The 26,328-nt window shown below is 39.3% G+C and overlaps 1 protein-coding gene across 3 annotated transcripts in view; it reads left to right on the top strand.

Moving 5' to 3' along the window:
• Nucleotides 1-6,446: 6,446 nt before the first annotated feature.
• SGCG (sarcoglycan gamma) overlaps nt 6,447-26,328 on the top strand; it is a 76,031-nt gene continuing 56,149 nt past the window's right edge. For 2 of the 3 annotated variants that reach the window (XM_084879471.1, XM_084879470.1), the window contains exons 1-2: nt 6,447-6,568; nt 21,968-22,162. In XM_084879471.1, coding sequence (XP_084735597.1) covers nt 21,968-22,162 — 195 coding nt within the window. In that variant the 5' untranslated portion in view covers nt 6,447-6,568. Of the gene's footprint in view, nt 6,569-6,984; nt 7,173-21,967; nt 22,163-26,328 lie in introns of all 3 variants that reach the window. The other variant, XM_084879472.1, reaches the window with a different exon arrangement.

Below are 26,328 nucleotides of genomic sequence, written 5' to 3'. Positions count from 1 at the left end.
TTCACTGGGTTTAAAATGCTAAGTTAATCTTTTTTTCATTACTTTATAAATCTTGCTCCAATACACTACATCTTTAGATTCTATTTTTATGTTAAATTTTCTTTCTTCCTGACTATATGGTAAAACCTTTGCATAAAATATCATCTAATCACATGACTTGAAAAGAGAAAGCCTTTACAAAATGTTTGCTGATTTACCTCAATCACTGTTTCACATAAACCAGTGCTATCTTCCATCCATCACTTCAAACCCTAACTCTTCTTTGAAATTTAATATTTCTTGTGACTCCCTAAATTCTTTCCCCTCTTTCCTATGAACTTCCTTGATAAATGATGAAACAATGTCTGTTTTTTATTCACTCAACAATAACCTATTGAGTACCTATAATTTTCCAGAGAATATCCCAACTGTTGGGGATACAGGATAGAACAGACATTTTACTCATGGGGCCTACCTTTGATTGAGGAGAAACAGATAATGAGTAAGTAAACAAATAAATTAATTTTACAGCGTAATGTGTACAATGAGAAAATTAAAGGACATGCTACAATAAAGAATAAAAAAGGAACACTGTGAATAGGAAGGTTAAGAAAGGTCTTTTAAAGGAAGCAATAATATATCAGAGACTTGAAGATTAATACTGAAGAATAAGTTATATATTTGATTGAAATACTACTCAGCCATAAGAAAGAATGAAAGCTTACCTTTTGTGACGGCATAGATGGATCTAGAATGTATTATGCTAAGTGAAATAAGTAAGACAGAAAAAGACAAATAACATGATTTCATTTAGTTGGGTAATCTAGAAAAATAAAAAACAATATAGAAATAGACTCACAAATACAGAATACAGACTGATGCTTGACAGAGGAGAGGGAGGTTGGGGGGTGCTGGGTGAAAAGGGTTAGGATAGTAAGAAGTACAAATTGGTAGTTATAGAATAGAATGTAAATTGTTGCATAGGGAATATAGTCAATATTTTAATAACTATTTATGGGGCCAGTTGGGTATTTCAAATATTGGGGGAACACTCTATAAAGTACATGACTATCCAACCATTATGCTATATGTCTTAAAGTAATACAGAATAGTATTAAATGTATAAAAATACAATTAATTAAAATGGTAAAAATATTTAGTCAAAACTGGTTTGGCTCAGTGGATAGAGCATCTGTGGACTGAAGGGTCCTGGGTTCGATTCCGGTCAAGGGCATGTACATTGGTTGTGGACATATCCCCAGTGGGGGGTGTGCAGGAGGTGGCTGGTCGATGTTTCTCTCATCATCAATGTTTCTAGCTCTCTATCCCTCTCCCTTCCTCTCTGTAAAAAATCAATAAAATATATTTTAAAAAATAATAAATAAATAAATAAATAAATAAAATGGTAAAAATATTTATTTGGTGATGTGGGAAATGTAAGAAGAATCTGGAAGATCTGGCTCCAATTTGGGTCTAGGTTTTTGGAATTTGGTCAGGACTGACTACATAATTTTCAGGCCCATGTGCAAAGTAAAAATGGAAGGCCCTTTATTCAAAATACAACAAAATGGTTCCATCTAAGATACAAAGATATAAAACTTTCCTGTCCACTGGTTTGTATTTGCCACTTAATGTAATGCTCCTTGGACACGGAGAGATACAGGGCAAGTGTAGACCCTCACAGCTATCAGGTCCACTGCCTTTTGACTTGATGTGTGTAAGAGGAAGCTCTTTACCCCAGCTGGGGAGGCGGGACAGTTAATCTTCCTGTGATAAGGGCTTATTGCCCCATTCCATGGTAGATAGATAACTTTCAAGAGATTCCATTCTGTGAGCTGGTTCACCCTGAGACCTGGTTCAGGGATGGCTAAAGGGCTCTCCCCTCGTGAGTCGCCTGCCAAACATGCTGGGTTGCTGCTAGCCCAGCCCATTCTCTATATTTCTATGCCCAGAATTCCTCTACAGTCAGAGGGGATCGGTGAAATGTGAGCCTTCTTCCTTCAAAGTGACCTGATGGCTATTCCAGATAAATAACAGCAGTGGCTAATAGAGGGCTATAAGGTCAAGAGAACCCTGCGGGCAAAAGTAATCATCCAAGAACTCATCCTATAGAGCAGTGTTTCCCAAACTTCTCTCATTGTAAACAAAACAGCCTAGTACTAGCACAAGAATAGGCATATAGACCAATGGATCAGAACAGAAATCCCAGAAATTGACCCACACCATTATAGTCAATTAATATTTGACAAAGAAGGCAAGAACACGCAGTGGAGTCAAGACAGCCTCTTTAACAAATGGTGCTGGGAAAACTGGGCAGACACATGCCAAAAGATGAAACTAGACCACCAACTTACAGTATACAGAAGAAAAAACTCAAAATGGATAAAATACTTAAATGTAAGGCATGAAACCATAAAAATCTTAGAGGAGAATATAGGCAGTAAAATCTCAGCCATCTCATGTAGCAATATGTTTATGGATACATCTCCATGAGCAAAAGAAACTAAAGAGAACATAAACAAATGTGACTACAAAAAATAAAAATGTCTTCACAGCAAAAGAAACACCATCAAATTTAAAAGGGAATACACTTAATGGGACAACATGTTTGCCAATAATACATCTGATAAGGGGTTAATATCCAAAATATATAAAGTACTCATACTACTCAACAAAAAGAAGAGAAACAATTCAGTTAAAAAATGAGCAGAAGACCGAATAGATTCTAAAAAGTACATGCAAATGGCCAAGAGACATGAAAAAATGCTTAAAGTCACTAATCATCAGAGAAATGCAAATTAAAACCACAATGCGATATCTCCTCACACCTGTCAAAATGGTTATCATAAAAAATTCAACAAACATGTTCTGGCAAGGATGTGGAGAAAGGGAATACTATTTCACTGCTGGTGGGAATGCAAATTGGTGCAGCCACTGTGAAGAAATACCCTGTTTCCCCAAAAATAAGACAGTGTCTTATATTAATTTTTTCTCCCAAAGTTGCGCTAGGTCTTATTTTCAGGGTATGTCTTATCTTTCCATGCACTAGGTCTTATTTTCGGAGGATGTCTTATTTTCGGGGAAACACGGTAGTATGGAATTTTTCTCAAAAATAAAAATGGAACTTCTATTTGAGACTGTGACTCCACTTCTGGAAATATATCCTAAATAACTCAAAAACTCCAATGAGAAAGAACATATGCACCCCTATATCTCATATTTGGAAATAGCCCATGTGCCCATTGTAGATGAGGGGACAAAAAAGCTTGGGACATTTGAGGAGAAACCAAGATGGTGGCCTAGGTAAGCACCTAAGCTGCCGCCTTGCACAACAATTTCAAAACAATAACTAAAAGACAGAACGGACATCATCCAAAACTACAGGAAAGCTGGCGGAGTGGGAAATCTACAACTAGAGAGAAGGAGAGAGGCTCACAGATCAGGGGAGCCGCAAAGTGCTGAGGTAGGGAGACGCTTGTGTGCAGAGAGGAAGGGTGGCAGAGTGCCTGGCTGGCAGGAGGGGAAAGGAAGCCCCAACTGCACTGAACCCCAGTTCTGACTGCACTAAACCCCAACCCTGGTCGAAACCACGTGGACCCAGGCTCATACGGGTGGAATCTGGACTGTAGAGAAAAGTACCTGGAGATTCAGAGACTTGGAGACTTGGGGGAGCAGGGAGCCACAGCGTGTGAGTGAGTGTGTGCAGAGAGGTCTGACCTCGGATTGCTGCAGCTGCTTCATAGCAGAAGGAGTCAGAAGCTCCAGACTACAGAGACCCAACCCCATTCTGGGCGAGCCCCTGGGGCACCCATGCTCTTACAAGGGGATTCTGGACTGTCAGGTGGAAAGTCTCCCAGGGGAGCCACGGAAGGCAGAGGTCTGAGGCTCGCACACAAGAGCAGAGCTGACAGGAAGCCAAGACTGTCAGCTCAGCCTTGAGACTCCGCCCCATCCAAGCTGAGCACAGAGGCTTTTGCAATTTTGCAAGTCTGATCCTATAAGACTGTCTCCAATACATAAGGTATCCCAGAGTAGATACAGCTGATACTCACATCCAATGGGTCTGGAAGTCAATTCCTCCCAGTGATACCAATAACAATCAAGACTTAACTACAACAAGGTGATATACGCAGTCCACAAAGGGGAGTATCAAGAGTGTCTACCTCAGGTAACTGGGGAGGCTGACCTATTGGGACATAAAGGACACCAAACACACAAAGCCATCCTACCAACTCTGGGAAGCAACGAAAATGCCGAGACAAGGAAATAGATCTCAAACGAAAGAGATGGAGGAGAACAAAAGACTGGATATAGAATTCAAAACCACAGTTATAAGGTTTTTCAAGAATTTCCTAGAAAAGGCCAATGAATTTAATGAGATCCAACTAGAAATTAAACAAACACTGACGAAAATAAAAAATATTATACAGAGATCCAACAGCAGACTGGAGGAACACAAGAATCAAGTCAAAGATTTGGAATACAAAGAGCCAACAGACACTCCTCTGGAGAAGCAAGAAGAAAAGATAATCCAGAAAGTTGAAGATAGTGTAAGGAGCCTCTGGGACAACTTCAAGTGTACCAACATCAGAATATGTGGGTGCCAGAAGAAGAGAGAGTGCAAGATACTGAAAAATAATATCAGAAAACTTCCCCTACCTGATGAAAGAAATAAACTTATAAGTCCAGGAAGTGCACAGAACCCCAAACAAAAGGAATCCAAAGAGGACCACACAAAGACACATCTTAATTAAAATGCCAAGGGCAAAAGACAAAGAAAGAATCTTACAAGCAGCAAGAGAAAAACAGTTATCCATAAGGGAACACCCATATGATTATCAGCTGGTTTCTCAACAGAAACTATGCAGGCCAGAAGGGAGTGGCAAGAAATATTCAAAGTGATGAATAGCAAGAACCTACAACCAAGATTACTCTACCCAGCAAAGTTATCATTCAGAATTGAAGGGCAGATAAAGAACTTCACAGATAAGAAAAAGCTAAAGGAGTTCATCATCACCAAACCAGTATTATATGAAGCACTGAAAGGTATTCTTTAAGAAGAGGAAGAAGAAGAAAAAAGATAAAAATTATGATCAACAAATACATATCTATCAAGAAGTGAATCTAAAAATCAAATGAATTAAAAATCTGAGGAACAGAACAAAGTGGTGAATATAATAGAATCAGGGGCAAAGAAAGGGAGTGGATTGATAATTATCAGAGCGAAAAGGATGTGGGGGGTGCAGGAAGAGACTGGATTAAAATTGTACACCTGTGGATGAGGACAATGGCGGGGAGGGGGGGGGGAGAGTAAGGGCGGGGGTGGGGGGAACGGGTGGAAGGGAGCTATGGGGGGAAAAAGGAGAAACAATTGTAATAATCTGAGCAATAAAGATTTATTTTTTAAAAAAAGAATTGATGGCTGTGCTATAATTTGTCTACTTGAATTGCCATGATAGTAATGTACAGCGAATTCATGAAATATTTTAACATTATATAAATATATGTCTGATTGTTGAAACTGTACCAGTTTTCAAGGCCTGGAGATATTGTGTAAGAAACATTAAATTTCAAAATCAGTCTGAAGAAATAGAACAAGAGAAAAGGTCTCCTGAGAATAAAATAAAATAAAAATTAAGCATATGGAATATCATTACATTGTTTCTCATATTCAAGGTTTAGTACTAAAATATTAATTTCAAATATATAATTTAGTTTGTTTTTAAGACAATCTACTAACCAGGGTGTGTGTGTTATATATATATATATATATATATATATATATATATATATATATATATATGATACAAAATAAATTTAAGATTATTTAAAAATTCAGTAAATTATATTCTTCAAGAACACTTTATAAAAATTGAATAATTTGCTTTTATTTTTAATAAAGGTAAGACACCAAGATCACATTGTTACATTCATCTAATTTGTTAGACGTAATATAAATGTAGTTTACTAGAAAAGGACACATAATTTTAATTGTGTTTTTCTTCTATGTCTTTATTATTATCATTATTGAAAGTTTTCTCTTCAAATATGAGAGTTTTTCACTTAAAAAGAGACTTAAAGAAAGTCATTTTTAAAGAGTAACATGATGCACAGATCAATTGGATAAGAATAGTATACCTTTAATACTAACAAAGGTGTAAGTTTTAAATGTTGTATGTTAATTTGAAGTGATTTTTCAGATTTTTTTCAACATTATATTTCATTGGAAATGATCTCAGAAACTTTTTGCTATTCATTTGAGTTAAAGTTTACTTTAGAAAGTTGTCTAATATTATGATTTAGGGTTTAAATGTTGGTTTTGTAAGATTTTTTTTTTTTTTTTGGCATACTTAGAGCTATGTCCTGGAATTGGTGCCCAAACAATGTTAAGCTGGTTTATGTCACTGAGTAAAATTAGATACATGCCTGCTGCTAATAGGAGGAGATGAAACATGAGACAGGCCAAACACTTGAGAGCCTTTTCTTCCAGGCATAATTGGTGAAGCCTGAATTGTTCACTCTCCTGCAATTGGAATGTTTGAAACATTCTGTCTCTGGTAGAGCTTGAACTGGTTACAAGCAATCTAAGGTAAGCAATAATTTTTTACTTGTATTTTATATAATTACAATGTACAATTAAAAACCAAATAGAGGCGAGGCTTCTTGGTTTTTTTCCTCAATAGGTGACATAATAATTAATAAATTAAATTTAAAATCTTGATTAAATTCATTTCAAATGATTATTAAGCATCAATAAAATGTGGTTAACTTCTATTTAATCTCATTTCAGTTACTCTGTTTACTAATATACTATGCATTTTAGTATAATTTATATTCCTAATATTTAAATTTATAGAATACCATGATAGCTTATTTATATATTATCAAGCATTAAATTGTATACTCTGGTTAATCTAGATAAAATATTGTCTTTAGATCACCTATTCCTAATTCTACTCTTAAATTTTTTGATAAAATTACATTGGCTTTACATTTTGTCTATAGTTTTGTTATAGACATTAAAAACAGACTAATATTAATGAAGACAAAAGTCATTTGATAAATTGGAAATAAGCAAAACATCAACTTCAACTTCCTAACTATTCTTGGAATGAAAAAAAGATGATGATTTCTCCCCCAAATATGGAAAGGAATAAATTGTTGTTCATAATATATATCTCATAAAAGAAAATGTAAGTAGAGTAAAAGATAAACTTGTGCCATGCTGTGGCTTACTAAAATTGTCAGTTCTTTCTTTGTGTTCCCTAAGTTAATATGGGGCAATCAAAAAACAAGTTTTTAAAGGAAGACATACAGAAAGATAATAAGGGGAAATATAACTCATCTGGCTGAAAGATTTGTCAGCAGGAAAATAACTTACTACCTCACAATGAACTACAAAATGCACTATATTTATCTTTTGCTTATTTTCTTGGGAACATTTTATGGAGATGGGTATAAAGAGGCACACTTATGAAGTTTCAAAACTAATGGCTCAAGTTAGTGTTGGTTTTATAGGTTCTAGAATTTAAAGTTTTCTTTGCAACTCAAATGAAAAAGTTTCCAAAAGATGTTGACTAAGCTTGCAGTTGAAATGTTGAAATTAATATTGCTTCATATTGTCCTTTAAAAAATATACTTTTAGCTGAAACCGGTTTGGCTCAGTGGATAGAACGTCGGCCTGTGGACTGAAAGGTCCCGGGTTCGATTCCGGTCAAGGGCATGTACATTGGTTGTGGGAACATCCCCAGTAGGGGGTGTACAAGAGGCAGTTGGTCGATGTTTCTCTCTCATTGACGTTTCTATCCCTCTCAATTCCTCTCTATGTAAAATCAATAAAATATATTAAAATATATATATAATATATATATATATTATATATATATTATATATACTTTTATTTATTAAATTAAATTCATATTGTGTAATATATGAAAATCAAATAATAATGTGAAATTATGATTTGATTTAATCTTGAATACTTTGTAAGACCTGTGGTTCTCCTCTGCTCCCTGTTCTACTTGGCTTATTGCAATTCCTTGCTGCTTTTCAACTAAGTCCACCATTGCTGTGGCTTCCTAGTAAGATGGAAAAATCTACAATCTTGAGTATGATTTTTTTCTACTTTTTCATTTCTTCAGAGCCTGCCTCTGTCCTGAGAACCTGCTTCTACTAGTATTCTTTCTCCTCTTTTTTTTTTTTTTTTTTTTTTTTTTTGGCCTGGTCAGCACTTGTCTAGCTTTATCACTCTCTGGAACAACCACAGAGACTGATAATTCTATAATGTTTTCATGAGTATTGAAGAATTACCCCCATATATTTACCATTTCAGACTCAAACTTCATTTTTAATTTTACATGTTATGCTATAGATAATTTTATGTGAAAATTGATACAGGAGTATTTAGTAAATTTAATAATTTGAAAATATATAAACATTTCTCTCAAAATCCCTCAAACTCTCAGCATAACTTCAGTATAACCGTTGTGCAGTGTATCACTGACAAGAAATGAGACCAGGGATTTCAAGAACATCTCTTTTATGCCCAAATGAATTTGTGCACCAGCCTAAGGCAGTGGGGATCCATTTGAATATTTACAACAGAAAATAGCATGAATTTATTTTTGGACAGTCATTCAGGTTGCCATGGAGAGTGGATTAGAGGCATCAGAGAAGGGAGACAGGGCGAGGTATAAAAAGTAAAAAAATTGCCTCAGCTGAGTACTGGGAAATGAAACACAAGAGAGAACTAGGAGAAAGTCATCGTTATGAAGATGGACACCTTAAAACCTAACCTCACCTTTATGACTTTTAACTCTATTGTAAGCCTTCTCAATTAGTTTTACTTGTGAAACATCTGAAAAGCATGAAGAGGAAGTGATTACAACTTTAGGCTGTGGAGTCAGACTGCCACTTTCTAGATATATGACTTTGTGTGAATTAATTGTTCTCTGTCTCAGTTTCCTCATTTGTAAAAAGGAGGATAATGAGTACCTACCTCCTAAGGTTATTGTGAGTATCAAATTCAGTTCATATAAACATTTAGAAAATGTCTCTCTTCTTGGTAAACAGCAGCTCCCCTTCCTCCTCTTCTTTTTCCTCTTCATCATAACCACCACTATCAACACCACCATCATCATCAACAGCAAGGCAATATATAACCTTTTATTCCCATCCTCATTAATAGGGAGGTCAGAAAAGAACCTCAGAATGGTGACTGGTTAGGATTTGTAACCTGCTTCTCCAGACTACCTAAGAAAGCACATGGGCCCTATCTAGGCAGAAAATTGTAGGCTGAGACTATTTCTGCTCCAGCAGAGAACATTCTCCACATATATGATGGCTGCTGAGGAGGAAAATGTGCATTCCAGAATACAAATAGAAAACCTTCCCTGACATTCTCGTCAACTGACTGAAAGAAAAGTCTTAATGGTATTTATGAAGAAGAAAAAAAAATCAAATGACTGCTAAAGTTTCAAAACCTGTTAGATCTTAATGAAAATTTTATGTAAAATATACTAAGGTGTTAATCTCAGTGGAACATAAAAGTGTGCTGTCCCCTATTGGAATGATTTGAATGGGTTTTCTTCATACATTTGCAAATCACTTTAAATCATCACATTTTGATACTGACTACAAGGGTAGAAGTGAAACATGGTGCTGAAGTTCTCTGAAACTTTTTTTAAAAACTGTCAAAACAATCAGAAAATTGCACATATACTGCATTTGATAAGAAAACTAATTATATATACTTTAAGAATTTCTTTTTGTTTTAAATCATTGCAAATAAAAAAGAAGCAGATTGGTTGATAAATGTATATGTTTTTTCTTAAAATTTGCTTTTAATTTTGTGTAAGTGTTTTTAATAGTTAGGATTTATTATTTATTTATTATTTTTAAAGACTGGGAAAATTGAGGTTTTGAGGGAAGGAAAGGGGGATTATAGTTGGTTTGACTGAAAACTTCAGCTTTAGTTATAAAACTCCAAGACTTAATAAACTAGATTACAGGCCTTTTGTGACTTGCACCAACATGGAAACAAACCACCCTTGTTTTTTTTTTTTCCTCCCCTGTAGGTTGGTCATAAGGGACACCCCTCTATGGCTAGAGAATAAGATAGGGGAGAGGTGTCAGAGAATTAGTGGTGGGTGACATGGAACTATGAGTCATCTCAATATGCATATATATTTTTTTAATTTAATAAATCTTTATTGCTCAGATTATTACAATTGTTCCTCTTTTTTTCTTTCCATAGCTCCCCTCCACCAGGTTCCTACCCCACCCTCTGCCCTTACCCCCCTCCCACTGTCCTCATCCATAGGTGTACAATTTTTGTTCAGTCTCTTCCTGCACCCCCATTTCACTTTCCCCCGAGAATCGTCAGTCCACTCCCTTTCTATACCCCTGATTCTATTATATTCACCAGTTAATACTGTTCATCATATTTTTTATTCCCTTGGTTTTTAGATTCACTTCTTGATAGTTACTGTATTTTCCGGCGTATAAGACGACCCCCTAATTTTACAGTTAAAACCTAGGTTTAGGCCTATATTCGCTGTATAAGACTACCCCCCACTTCCGAGGCAACACCAGTTCTTTTTTTAATAGACCGCCTCTCTGACTCTGGCTAATCTGAGCAGGGTTTTTTTCGTTTCAAAAGTCATCTTATACACCAGAAAATACGGTACGTATTTGTTGTTCATAATTTTTATCTTTATCTTCTTCTTCCTCTTCTTAAAGAATACCTTTCAGCATTTCATATAATTCTGGTTTGGCGGTGATGAACTCCTTTAGCTTTTTTTTATTTTTGAAGCTCTTTATCTGGCTTTCATTTCTGAATGATAGCTTTTGCTGGGTAATCTTGGTTGTAGTTTCTTGCTGTTCATCACTTTGAATATTTCTTGCCATTCCCGTCTGGCCTGCATAGTTTCTGTTGAGAAATCAGCTGACAATTGTATGGGTGCTCCCTTATCGGTAACTAACTGCTTTTCTCTTGCTGCTTTTAATATTTTCTCTTTGTCTTTTGCTCTTGGCATTTTAATTATGATGTGTCTTGGTGTGGTCCTCTTTGGATTCCTTTTGTTTGGGGTTCTGTGGGCTTCCTATACTTGTTAAGTCTATTTCTTTCACCAGGTGGGGGAAGTTTTGTGTTTATAATTCTGATGTTGGTACACTTGAAGTTGTCCCAGAGGCTTCTTACACTATCTTCTCCTTTTTGTATTCTCTTTTCTTCTTGCTTCTCCAGAGGAGTGTCTTTTGGCTTTTTGTATTCCAAATCTTTGACTTGATTCTTGCGATCCTCTAGTCTGCCTTTAGGTTTCTATATAATATATTTTATTTCAGTCAGTGTGTGCTTAATTTCTAGTTGATCCCTTTTCATAACCTCAAGGGTCTTGTTTAATTTATTGGCCTTTTCTAGGAAATTCTTTAAAAACCTTATAACTGTGGTTTTGAACTCTATATCCAGTCTTTTTCTTTCCTACATTTCCTTCAGTTGAGGCCTGCCTCTTTGTCTCTGCATTTTAGCTACTTCCCTGAGTTGGAGTGGCTTTGCATGCTAGGTGTCCTAGCAGGGCCCAGTAGCTCAGCCTCCCCAGTTACCAGTGGTGGACCCTTTTGGTTCAGTCCTTTGTGGGCTATGTGTGCAGTCTTGTTGTAGTTAAGCCTTGCTTGTTGTTGGTATCACTGGGGAGAGTTGATCTCCAAGCCAATTGGCTGTGAGGATCAGCAGTGTCTTCACTAGGAGGGCTTCTGTGCTCAGCTTGGATGGGGCGGAGCCTCAGGGTGGAGCAAACAAGCTTTAGTTTCCCATCAGCCCCGCCTTAAGAGGGCCCTGTTCTCCGAGTTCCGCAGCAATGGCTGCTGGCCATACACACCTCTCAGAGAAGGCTGCTCTTGAGTTTTGCCCGCTGCCAGACATTCCAATTTCTCCCCAGCTGGAGCTGGCTACCAGTGCAATCAGGAGGTTTTGTTTTCCTCCCTAACGAGAAAGCTAGCCATGCATTAACTGCCCGCCTTCTCTGCATGTCGAGAGTAAGCCAGCAGCATATTGAGCTATTTGCCCTTTCTGTGCTCACAGATCTCTGTACCTCCACAGCTCCTGAGGCTCAGCATCCTTTTCTCTTTCTTTCTAGTTGGTAGAGCTTCCACTCAACCAGCTTTCTGGTGGTTCTGGATTATGTTCGCTCTGCATTTACCTATGCAGCCATCTTTGTTCAAGACCTGTGTTTGTTTCTATGTATTAGGTAGATTTACTATGTCTCATAGTCTTGGTAAGATGGCCTCTTGGAAGGGCCTCTGGTGCAGATCAATTTTATATGCTGCCTATGCCTGGCCTGAGCAATCTGTTTGAAACTACAAATCAATCCACACTTTATGGCTACCTTGGCTAGGTCTGTGTGTGCACAGAACCAAGCTACACACCAAGGCCAAATTCCACTAGCAATAGTCCCAAGGAACATAAATATCTGCTTCCATCTGCCTCTGCCTGCCAGCTGCCTGTTAGATTCAATCACTGAAAGAACCTCTGGCAGTACTTGAGTTGCATGAGGAAGGTTCTCAGTGAGTGCTGTTCATAAGATTGATACAGGTTCAAAGTTGGTGCTAGTGCTAAAACTGAGGCCACTCACCAAAATCTCATGTGATACCAAATCTAGTTACCACCTGCCAGGTGCCTACAGACCCTTTTAGTGTGACAGAGTCTCAGGGTGTCATCAGAATGTGGCCAGCAGAGTTTATAAGGCCCAAACAAACCAAGAGCTGGCTGTGTGAAGAGAGGGCTCTATATCTTGCCTGTTGTGCAAGGCAACAATGGCGCCATCTTAGAGCCACACAAGTTAGTCTGTCCTGGATTCTTCCAAGAGCCCAATTTGAGCAGGCTGAGCCTCTGGAGTTTGGGAGGGTAGGGCTAGTGGATCTATTTCAGGGGAAGGTACCGGTCAGGTGTGACAGAAGGTGAGAGGAGTGGCCCCTGCCCCAGAGCCACACAACTCAGTCTGTCAAGATTCTTCTTAGACCTCATCCTTTAGGGATAGGCCACCAGGATTCAGGAGGGTGGGACCACTCATTGCCTAGAGGTGAATCCAGCAGATCTCAGTTTAACAGGATTATGAGGGAAATGACTGCTGCTTCACAGTCACACACCTCAGGTACTGCATACCCTTAGTCTCCCAGAACTTCTTTCCTCAACCCAGACAATTCACTCCTCAGCAGGGAGTGGGCTCTGCAGAGTGGGATGACAGGGAAAACAGAGGGTGGGAAAATTGCATTCTCCCAGAGTGATGCCATAATGAAGGTCATGCTCTTTCCAGGAAAGATGGCATATCCGGTGTGGGAGAGGGACTCAGCACAAAGATCCTGGTGGCTGTCCCTTCAGTTCTCTTCCCAAAGCCACCAACCCCAGTCTTATTTTATACTAGAGGCCCGGTGCATGAAATTTGTGCATGGGGGGGGGGGTGGTGTCCCTCAGCCCAGCCTGCACCCTCTCCAATCTGGGACCGCTCAAGGGATGTCTGACTGCCTGTTTAGGCCCAATCCCTCTGGGCAGTCAGACAACCCTCTCACAATCCAGGACTACTGGATCCCAACTGCTCACCTGCCTGCTTTCCTGATTGCCTGCCAGCATGATCACCCCTTAACCACTCCCTTGACAGCCTGATTGATGTCTAACTTCTCCCCAGCCAGCCTGTTTGCCCCCAACTTCCTTCCTCTGCCTGCCTGGTCAGCCCTAACTTCCCTCCCCTGCTGGCCATTTTGTGGTGGCCATCTTGTGTCCACATAGGGGTAGGATCTTTGACCACACAGGGGAAGCTATCTTGTGTGTTGGAGTGATGGTCAATCTGCATATTACTCTTTTATTAGATAGGATAGAGGCCTGGTTCATGGGTGGGGGTCAGCTGGTTGCCCTGAAGGGTGTCTCAGATCAGGGTGGGGTTGCCCTTGGGGCATGGGGTTTCCTGAGAGAGGGGCCTGTGGTGCTTTTCAGGCCAGCCACGCTCCCTGGTGACCCAAGCGAAGGCCTTGGTATCCGGAATTTATTTACCTTCTACAATTGAAACTTTGTAGCTTGGAGTGGAGCCAAACCTTCTGCTTGCTTCCTGGCTGCTGCCATTTCTGTTTGGATTTGTTTACCTTTTATAATTAAAACTTTGTAGCCTTGAGTGGAGGCTGGCAAGGGCAGGTGGAAAGTTTGGCTTCCTCCGTTGCCTGGGAAACCCAAGCTCCCTTCTGCTCTCTGTGGCAGGAGCCATCTTGGATAGGGTTTATTTGCATATTCACTGTGATTGGCTGGTGGGCATGGCTTGTGGGTGTAGCAAAGTGATGGTTAATTTGCATATTACTCTTTTATTATGTAGTATTACTCTAGTTTTCTCTGCCAGAACACAGGGTGAGTTGCTATGAAAAGATTTTTTGTGTTGGCTTTAAGAGGGTGCTGTACTTCTAGCAGACTCTCTGGCATACAGAGTCCCTGCTGACTTTCACAGTTAGATATTATATGGGCATCTCTTCCCAGCTCTGGTGGTCTGGACTATGGAGCCCAGTGTGGGGTTTACATCCCATGCTTTGTAGGGGAACCTTTGCTGTCGAGATATCCCTTTTGAATCTTAGCTACCAGTTTGTGTCTCTGCCCTGCCAACCAGTCTCTATGTAGCTTTATTATTATTATTATTATTATTATTATTATTATTATTGTAAATTCTTGGTTATAAGACTTCTGTTCAGTTAGGCTGCAGTAGTTCATTCAGGTTGATTGGTCTATGTTTTAGTTGTAACTCCAGAATGGCCATTTAGTAGTCTATAAACAGCTTTGAAGGCCAAGCTAAGAGTTTTAAAGATTTGGGTTTAAAAAATTGCTGAAGAAATAACAAAGGTTTTGTTCCAGCAAAGAAGGTGCATAGATGTGGGATGACTCATAAACTAAGTAAAGCACATTTGCTATGTTCCTCTTCCCTGGTAGAACCTCAGCTGATTATATTACAGAATCTTCGCAGTAAACAACTGACTAATTGCACTAAACACCCTCCATTTTGAGTGGGTTTCAACTTACTATTTATAAACAGTTGGAGAAGCTCTGAAGTAACAACTCTCAATATATTTTATTGCTTATTGTAAATTTAAATAGCATTATCTGAATATTTTTCCATTCAACATTTGTATTTAATTTATTCAGCAAATATTTATCAAACACATACTATGTGCCAGGTACTCTTCTCAGAGCTGGAGATACAACAAATAACAAAAACAGTTTGGTGTTTATATGAGATGCAGTGACCATTTACAATAAAATAAGCAAAATTTATAGTATGCCACTTGGTGTTAAATGCTATGGCGAAGAATAAAGCAGGAAGGAGCCTAGAAAGATATGCTGTTGTGTAAGTGGGCTATCGTGTATATATATAAAAGGCTAATATGCAAGGTGTCCCCTCGGGAGTTTGACCGGGAAACCGGGAGTTTGATTGCTCATTATGATGTGTACTAACCACCATGGGGTGGCACGAAATGAAGGGAGGGTCTGGCCAGCAGCCAGGGAAGGGAGGCCCTGGCCAGCAGCCTGAAGGCCCTGTTCAGCCCTGATTGCTGGCCAGGCCTAGGGACCCTACCCATGTATGAATTTTGTGCACCAGGCCTCTAGTTATATACATAAGATGGTAAGGGAGAGCTCTATTGATAAGTGATCTTTGAGCAGAGAGTTGAGTAATGTAAAGGGGGATCCATGCAGTTATCTGGGATAAGACCTTCCAGATAGAGGGTGAATTTTAACTACGAAGTTTCCTGAGATAGTTACACCTGGAATATATATAGATAAGACCAGTGTGACTGGAGGAAAAGGAATAAGGGAGAGAGTGACCACAAAAGAAGACAGGATGTGCTCTTCCAGTTAAGGTAGGGATTGGGATTTTACTGAGTGAAATAGAAATCCATAGGATGTTTTCAGGTTCTATGGAGTTGCCATTTAGAGAGATGGGAAAAATTTAACAAGGAACAGGTTGGGGAATGAGGTCACAGTTTGGGACATATGAAGTATGATATTCCCAAATGGGTATAGAAGTCTAGTAATCCCTCAGCTTAAAGAGGCCTCCACAATTAGGGATAAATACATAGAAAAAGGAGAACTCCAAGGGCTGAGCCTGGGGCAGAGAGGTGAGGAGGAAACAGCAAATAAGAATGAGAAGTAGCAGCCATTTCAGTGAAAAAAAAAGCCAAGTGGGGGTTCTGGAAACAAAGCAGAAACACTGTTTCAAGAGGAGGCAATGACTATTTGGTGATGCTGACTCTAGGTCTGTGAGTGCACATTTTCTTTAGCAACATGGAGGTCATTGGTGAGCTTTCAAGAACAAGTTCAATGGAGTGGTAGTTGTGAAAGCTTGTTTGGAATTGGGTTCTAGAGAAAACAGAGAACGCAGATCTAGAGAGACAGAGAAGTGTTTTAACTCACTGGAGATTTGGTCTAAAAAGGAATGGAGAAATGGGGCTGGAACTTTAAGTATTTGTGAGGCACCTGGTGAGAGGCACATGGGCGTAAAAACATAGCCACTGTCCTTGGTGGACCACTGGATGTGCCTTGCCAGTTAAGGTAGGGACTTGCCCCCTTTAAGACGTTTTTTTAACAGGGTAGTTTATCCTCATTAACATTATTTCAATATTTAAAATATTATTAGTCCTCTTCCCAGCATTTCTTTCTGAAAATACTTCAACATAAATAGCATATTTTATTTTTCTCTACTTAGCCTGCGTCCCGTTAGGGGTTAGGTCCTTATCTACAACCGCTGTTTAAAAGTGCTGGACTTAGATGATGAGTACTGAATCTTTTCTTAATGGCTTAACCATGTTCATGAGTCATAGAACATTTTATTTAATACCCCACAGAACTTATACAATCTATTTAGTTCCATTTTCTAGCATCATTCCTGATTCAATTAGTGTGTGTCAATGCCAATAGTTCATTTATTTGTTCATTCATTCATCCACTTAAGACTTTTTCTGTGTGCCTATATTTTCTCAGTTGCACTATTTTAGGGACACAGTAATGAATAAGAGTCACATGGAATTACATCCTAAAGAGGGAGTCAATAGGCAAGTGAACAATTACATAAACAAAACAGTGTCACAGGGCTGGATCTGGGGGAATTAAGGGCTATCCTCATAACAGAATTGCTACCAGCCCTCCTGTAAACCATGATAAAATGATGTTAAAGCTTTATCAATTTTATGTGTGAACAAAAAAGCTTTCCATGATAAATGGTATATTAGCCCCCAAAGATGTCCCTGCCCTAATTCCCAAGACCTTACATGGTAAAAAGATTTTTGCAGATGCGGCTGCTAAGATTTCTGAGATAGGATGATTGTTTTAATGTAATCACAAGGATCCTTATGGAGGTAGGCAGGAGATGTGACAGAGAAAGAGATATGACAAAAGAAATAGAGACTGGAGTCAAGGAATGAGGGAACATCTAGAAGCTAGAAAAGGGAAAGAACAGATTCTCCTCTAGACCCTTCAAAAAGAATGCAATCCTGCTCACACTGATTTTCAGCCTTCAAAACCCATTTTCAGACTTCTGACCTCCAAAACTACCATGTTTTCCCCAAAATAAGAAATCCTCCGAAAATAAGACCTACTTACAGGTTTCCTTCTGAGTGAAATATAAGGCATTCCCCCGAAAGTAAGGCCCCCCCTCCCCCCCTAGGCTAAACATGAGAGATTTGGTCCACTGATTCTGAAAGAAATGGAGTCACAAGAAATTCACCAGGAAATTCAGGAATTGGATTGTTATGATGATGTTCCAGAAGATGATGACATGATTGCCATTGAATAAATGAGTAAATTCTTGATACTGTAGGATTCACAGTTTGTCTGGTTTGTGTTGACAACTACCGTACTGCCGTACCATATACAGGTAATAAATTTCCTTTTTTTCATTTAACAATAAATGTGTACCGTATTCTTCTTCATGGAAAAATAAGACATCCCCTGAAAATAAGATCTAGCGCATCTTTGGGAGCAAAACTTAATATAAGACACTGTCTTATTTTTGGGGAAACACACACACACACACACACACACACACACACACACATATATATATATATATATATATATATATATATATATATATTCTTTAATCTATCTATATATTTGTTTACTATTGGAAAAGGAAAATAGAGAGTAGATAGGCATGAGTTGGTGATTGGAATTAATTAAACTATTAGTAGAAGAAAAGAACAGTGAGGAGAGGAAAAACAGAAGCAAAAAAAAAAAAAAAAATAGAAAGAAAGAAAGAAAGAAAACTAACCAACAATCAAACAAACAAGACAGAAATAAATAAAAAAAGGTGTGTGTTGGGAGAACAGATGAAGAAAGAAAAAAAATTGGATAGTGAAGAAAATGAAGAGATAAGTGTGCATGGACTTAGAGCAGAGGAGAGGAAATTAGATATATTAATAAGATTAATTTTTAACAGACAGTAAAAAGAAAAGATAGAGAAAAACTAAAATAGGTACAGGGTAACAGAAACCAGACGATAAAGGGGAAAATTGAGGAAGAGTGTTGGCATAAAAGAAAAATTGAGATAGAGTAAAATAATGCTAAAATTAAAATAAAATGTAGAACACTAATCCTAAAATAAAATAAAAAGTAAAATTTTATATATATATATATATATATATATATATATATATATATATGCAATTGCTAAACCATTCAACCAGTAGCCCTGACACACACTGACCACCATGAGGAAGACACTCACCACATAGGCATAGAAACATGGAACAGACTGATGAATCTCAGAGGGGAGAGGGGAGAGGTGAGTGCAGGAAGAGATTAACCAAAAATTTTATATGCATACTAGAGGCTTGGTGCATGGATTTGTGCACCAATGTGGTCCCTTGGATTGGCCTGCAGGTCCATGAGGGGCCCCAAATTGCAAGAGGGCACAGGACAGGCGGAGGGACCCCAATGGTTCACAAATCTGTGCATTGGGCCTCTAGTAGTAATAATAATAATTAAAAATAAAAAATCCTATATAATAAAGAAATAATATGCAAATTGACCATCACTACAACACACAAGATGACCTCCCCCATGTGGCCAAAGATGGCCACCCCCATGTGGACACAAGATGGCCACCACAAGATGGGTGGCAGGGTAGGGCAGTTGTGGGTGACCAGGCCAGCACGGGAGGGAAGTTGGGAGGGAAAAGACCTGAAAGGGGGTGCAGTTGGGAGCAATGAAGCCTGTTGGGGAGGACAGTTGTGGGATACCCAGGCCTGCAGGGGAGGACAGTTGGGGGTGACCAGGCCTACAGGAGAGGGCAGTTGGGGGACCAGGCCTGCAGGGCAGGCAGTTAGGGGTGACCAGGCCAGCAGCGGTGGGCAGTTGGGGGTGACCAAGCCTGCAGGGGAGAGCAGTTGGGGGGGCATGCCTGCAGGATAGAGTAGCTAGGGTGACCGGGCCAGCAGGGAAGGGCAGTTGGGGGCTACCAGGCATGCAGGGGAGGACAAATAAGTATAACCAGGCCAGCAGGAGAGGGCAGTTAGGGGCAATCATGCGGCAGTTAGGGAGTGATCAGGCTGGCAGGCAGAAGTTGTTAGGGGCAATCAGGCAGGCAGGCAAGTGATTGGTTGGGAACCAGCAATCCTGGATTGTGAGAGGGATATCCCAGATTGGAGAGGGTGTAGGCTGGGCTTAGGGACCACCCTCCCCCTGTACAGGAATGTTGTGCACTGGGCCTCAAGTATAATAATAAAAAAAGTAAAATCAAATGAGAAAATTTGGTTTCTTAAGTAAAATAAAAAAGTGAAGTAGTGAAGGTCATTCACTTTCTCTACTGTTCTGCTTGGCACATCTGTTTTCTATCAGATAGCACAGTATTGAAGCTCCCTTTGATGCACCGCTCCTCTGTGTCATAAGCCACAATCCTGTTTTCAAGTTCTCTGCTTTCATTGTTTCTCAGCCTACCTTTAGTTGTATTTACATAAGACTGAATTTCTGATACAACCCCTGTGTGGTGGTGTTTCTGTATTAATCTATAGGGCTAAAAGGCCCCTCTACCCAGTGTTTAGATTGTTCTATCCCTGCTGCACTTAATACTGGGTTGGAGGGACAGACTGCCCCAGAGCTGGTTTCCTGTTTGTCTCTCCCCACTCTGATCCCCAGTTTCCACAAAAATAACTTCCCCCTGCAGTCTCAGTGAATGTTTTTAATTGGAAGAGCCTATGGACTTAGCAAGCAAAAGCAACGAGTTAGAAAGGAAAAAAGCCAAAGCGTACTCGCTTCTTTTTCCCCTGGCACTGTGCAGCCAGTATAGAATTTCAAGCTGCCTTTCTGGACCCACCCAGCTGTGGGCTAATATCTAGGGTCCCCTTCTGACAGCAGCCCTGTGGACCTCCTTCCACATTCTAGGGCTACACTGACCCCAGCAGCCATGGATTTTGTTGGGGCAGTGTTCCTCTTAGACTCTAGTCCCTGCTGTGCGCATTTCTGCCTCCAGCCTGGATCCCAGATCTCACTTTTCTCTAGGACAGTGGTTCTCAACCTCTCTAATGCCATGATCCTTTAATACAGTTCCTCATGTTGTGGTGAACCCCCAACCATAAAATTATTTTTGTTGCTACTTCATAACTGTAATTTTGCTATTGTTAATGAATCGTAATATAAATATCTGTGTTTTCAGGTGGTCTTAGGCTCTACAGCAGTGGTTCTCAACCTCTGGATCCCCTGTCCGGGCCTCAACCTGTGAGTCCCACAGGTTGAGAATCACTGTTGTAGAGCCTAAGACTATCGGAAAACACAGATATTTACATTACGATTCATTAACAGTAGCAAAACTACAGTTATGAAGTAGCAACAAAAATAATTTTATGGTTTGGGGTCACCACCAACAAGAGGAACTGTATTAAAGGGTCGCAGCATTAGAAAGGTTGAGAACCACTGATATAGGCAATATCTGACCTTTCTGTGCACAGACTGCCTCACCAGCCGTGTTTAATTCACCAATTCTGGGTGGGTGTTCAATCCAGCTGTTCCTTCTGCCTGCTCTGTGAGAAGGCGCAGGGCCCATACACGTATTCAGAGCTGCGTTGTCTCCCCCTGGACAGACTTTTCAGGCATCCACAGTTGGGAAGGCTGGAGTCCCAGTGTTTATTGGTTTGCAGCTGAGGCAGCTGTCCCTTGGGCATTGTGGCTGTAGGGTCCTGGGAGGTATCCGAGGTCTCTCAGGTTGAAGGTAAGGCTGGGCTTCCAATCGCAGCTGGTCTCCCCTTAAAGATGGCTGCTCCAGGAGAGATTTCAGCAGCAGTAGAAGCTGCTGGGCCAGGGGAGCCCAGTCCACCAGTTCCCATCAGTCCTGTGGAACATAGCTGTTCCTCTCCCACAAATACAGACACTCACGGCATGTCTACACACTCTGCTTTCATCCTCTCACTCACACACTATCCTGCAGCCTGCTGTCCTGTCAGCAGCCATCTTCTGGATTCTATTTTTTAGAAGACATATAGGTGCCAACTTGATTTTCCTCTCACCAAATCTTTTAAGGACTTGGTAATTTGATTATTTTAAGTTGATAATTCAATTAAAAGTTTAATCCTGCAGAATTTTGAGAGCTGTATATACTGTATATTGAACCTATTGATTAAAATCTGAAAATATGGCCATTGGATTTGAAATGGGTATGTCACATCTAAAACATTTTGCATGACAAATTAAATATCATTCTGTGGATGAAATATAGTGACCTATTTCAAAGTAATATTGTATTCTACTTTAAAAAATAATTAATTTTGGAAATTTATTATTGGGATAAAAATATTTTGTTGGAATCATAATAAATCAGTATTGACAAATAAGTTCTTCCTTTCTGTCTATCCCTCCTTTTCTTCCTGTCTCCTTCCCTCTCACTTCTCTACCCTGCTCTCCTACCCTCACTTCTCTTTCCCTTTGTCCATCTTCCTTCCCCCACTCTTCTCACACCCTGATCCCACCCGACGGCAGATGGTACGTGAACAGTACACTACAGCCACAGAAGGCACCCACATAGAGCGGCCAGAGAACCAGTGTGTCTACAAAATTGGCATTTATGGTTGGAGAAAGCGTTGCCTCTACTTATTTGTTCTTCTTTTACTCATAATCCTTCTTGTGAATTTTGCTCTTGCAATTTGGATTCTTAAAGTCATGTGGTTTTCCCCAGTAAGTATTTATTTATTTTTATCTATCTTTCTATCTATCTATCATCTATCATCTATCTATCTATCTATCTATCTATCTATCTATCTATCTATCATCTATCTATCATCTATTATCTATCATCTATCTATCTATCTATTGTATCTATCTATCTATCATCTATCTATCATCTATCTATCATCTATCTATCATATCACCTATCATCTATCATCTCTCTGTCTATCCATTATTTACTAGAGGCCAGTGCACAAAATTTGTGCATGAGGAGGGGGATTCCCTCAGCACAGCCTGTACCCTTTCCAATACGGGACCTGGGGATTAGACCTAAACTGGCAATTGGACATCCCTCTCACAATCTGGGATGGCTGGCTCTTAACTGCTCACCTGTCTGCCTGCCTGATCACCCCTAACTGCCCCCCTGGCTGGCCTGGTCACCCCCAACTGCAACACCTGCCAGTCAGGTCACTCCTAAATGCCCCCTCCCCCCCAACTGACCTGATTGCCCCATAGTGCACCCCCTGCCAGCCTGGTCACACCCAGCTGCATCACCCCTGCCAGCCTGGTCACCCCCGACTACCCCCCTGGTCACCTCATGCAATCTACTTGTTCAGTCTTTTGGTCATTCCTCACTAACCCCCCTGCCGGCCTGGTCACCCCACGCAGCCTGCTGTTCAGTCATTTGGTTATCCCTCATTAATGCCCTGCCAGCCTGGTCGCCCCATACAGCCTGCTGTTCCATTGTTTGGCAGTCCCTTACTAAACCCCCAGCCAGCCTGGTTGTAGGCAGCCATCTTGTGATGGTGTGACGGTCAATTTGCATATTACCTCTTTATTATATAGGATTGCTGGTTGGCATGTTTTGGTTATGTTTGCACCATCACTTGATCCATATTGTATTGGTAGAAGTTTTCTTAGTGTAATTAATCTTTGTTTCCTATATGTATTAGTATTTTCAGTAGCAAAAATACATGTAACACTTTCCCTTTTTACCCTTTTAAATAACTTCAGTGTAAACTACATGCTTTGTTGTGCTTTGTTTATTATAATTTTATTAGTAATTATCTTTACATGGGGGAAAATTGTAATAATCTTGAGTTTATGGTTGGTTGAGTCATGATAGCTTAATAATTTTTTAATTCTTTAATTGGTAAAATTTTGTTATATTTTTCTAATCTCATTAATTTATAAATATTTACCATTCAGATGGTACTTTCTCATTTAAAAAATGTACATTATGACATGCAATAAATTGTGTATTTTTTTAAAAAACATCTATATAATGTAGAATGTAAATAATTATAGTGAGAAAAAAATGCTACAGTGGATACCATATTTAGGTTAATCTGCTCCTTACATTTATTTTGAAGGTGTGATATAGGCATGGTTTTTTCCAAGAACAATAGTTTTAGCATTCAGTCTGAAATACCTTCTATTAATTAGTATCCTTCACTTTCTATGCAATAATTTATTTTCAGCCATAATTTTATAGGCAGTAGACACATTTTTGTTGTTGTTAGCATAATAAATATTTATATTTTCACACATTCAAAGAGGTAAAATACTAATCCAATCAAAATATAGCTTGAAATGTGTGTTAATATATTTAACATAGATGCATTTAAAATATTTAATATAAGTATATAATATATTATAAACTATATATAAACATTACACATAAATATATTTAAATTGTGATTTTTTTTTCTTTAAAACTTATGGCAACAATATTTTTACAGTATAACAATAATGGTTAGTTCCATAGGACAGTTTCTCTTTATAAATGCAGTACAGTATATGGTATGCATGTTTGGTATATCACTTGCCTTTTATGTCTAAATTTAAATACCTTATTTTTTTGGAGACTGAATCAAGGTTGAACTCCTCAAATTATAAGTTATGGAATCTTTCAGGGAAGTCTCCTGACTAGAGGACCCTGTATCAACCTGTGGTCATCCCTTGGTTAGCAGAATGCTAAGAGAGAAACTGTACTGCCAGTAAGACCCTCAGAAGGGCCTGGGAGGAAGAGGAAGCCATCTCATAGCCCTGCATGGGCAGGGGACAGCTAGATTTTAATAGTCTCTTGCATCAGCTAGATTTTAATAGTCTCTTCCATCATGTCTTATTTGGGAGGATCAAAATTCATCAACTTAATTTTGTTGCTTTGGGTTTTCATGATATCTAGAGTATACTATGAAAACAAAAATCAAATTTAATGATAATAATGACAATTACTAAAATGTCTTTGTATTATTAAATATATTAATTTTACTTTTTAAAAAAACTACCTGGTTAATGCTGTGATAGGCAAAATTCTAAGAAGTCTTTTCCCATGACCTCCATCTCTGGTGTTGTCCGGTATAATCCCCTTTCCTTGAGTATGGGTAGTACCTGTGATTAGCCAACAGAACTTGGCAAAAGTGATGGGATTGGATTACATTGAATAACAGAGGTGAAGGGACTTTGCAGATATAATTAAGGTTCCAAATCAGTTGGGTTTTAATTAATCAAAGGGAAATTATCCTGAGTGGACCTGATTTAATTAGGTAAATGACCTTAAGATCTTTGATGAGAGATTCTCCCAGAAGCCTTGAAGGCATGAGATGCCTTGTTATGAGGGTCTATGAGGGCGCCACTTGGCAAGGAACTGCGGGTGGCCCCTAGGAGCTGACAGTGTGCCCTGACTGACAGCCAGAAGGAAAATGGAGACCTCACTCCTACTCTCACAGGAACTATCAACCACCACAAAAGCTTGAAAACAACAATAACAACAACAACAAAAACACCCCAAACTCCAGAAAGGAACCCATCCTCACTGATATATCAACTGTATGAGACACAGAGCATTAACCAAATTCCTGACCCATGGAAACTGAGATAGGAAATAGGTATCATAAGCTACTACATTTGTGAAAATTTCTTACATGGCAATAGAAAATTAGTATAGTGTTACTCCATTATTCAAAATGTGTTTCATTTCTTTTATTGGATATTAACACCCTCCTCCCCCAAAAAAGAAAGAAAAGCAAAAATTAAAAACTCTAAAATACCTAAATGAACTTACCTGATGATCTATATTCTTAGTCATTAATTATTAGAGAAATATTTAATTGATATTTTTTAAATAACTGAGTAAACAGCAGCAAGATAAATAACTTAGCCTAATCTAATAATGTCTATTTTAACCACTCACTACCTGGGAAATTATTTCATTATAAAGTAAATTATTCCTTTTTAAAAATTTTATCTTTATTGTTGAAAGTATTACAGATGTCCCCCTTCTCCCCCTCCTTCCTACTCCTGGCTCTTTACCCCACTATTGTCTGTGTCCATGGGTTATGCATATATGTATATAAGTTCTTTAGTTGATCTATTCTCCCCACCACCCCTCCCCCACCACTTCCCTTTGAAAATTTTCAGTCTATTGCATGTGTCTCTGGATCTATTTTGTTTGTTAGTTTAGTTTGTTCAATAGATTCCACATACAGTAGATTCTCGGGTTACATTGGAGATCCATTCCTACAGTCCAACATAACATGATTTTTGCCATAAGTCGGAATCCATCTACAAAGCACCTACATCACTCACATGAAGCACATACACAGCAGTAATAAAGTGAGTCAATAAAATAAAATAAAATGAAATAAAATAAAAAGATAACAATTCCTGACCTTTACTTGTGGCAAATAAATAATAAAAAACATAAAGGACATATGTACATACATCGAAATGACGGAACTTATTTTTTTTTTTAAATAAATAAACTAGAGGCCCAGTGCACAAAATCACAAAATTTGTGCACTGGGTGGGGTGGGGGAGTGGTCCCTCAGCCCAGCCTGCACCCTCTCGAATCTGAGATCCCTCTCACAATCCAGGACTGCTGGCTCCCAACTGCTCACCTGCCTGCCAACCTGATCACCCCCTAATCACTTCCCTGCCAGCCTGATTGGTGCCTAACTGCTCCCCTGCCAGCCTGATTGCCCCTAACTGCCCTCCCCTACAGGCCTGGTCACCCCTAACTGCCCTCCCCTGCAGTCCTGGGGTTCTCCCCACCCTCCCAAACTGCCCTTCCCTGCAGGCTTGTTCGCCCCCAACTGCCCTCCCTTTCAGGCCTGGTCCCTCTCAACTGCCTTCCCCTGCTGGCCATCTAATGGCGGCTATCTTGTGTCCAC

This window comes from Pipistrellus hanaki (assembly GCF_964339955.1).
Source record: "Pipistrellus hanaki genome assembly, chromosome: 3".
Classification (NCBI taxonomy): Eukaryota; Metazoa; Chordata; class Mammalia; order Chiroptera; family Vespertilionidae; genus Pipistrellus; species Pipistrellus hanaki.
The sequence above is the reverse complement of the archived record's forward strand: the minus strand, read 5'-3'. Positions and strand labels throughout refer to the sequence as shown.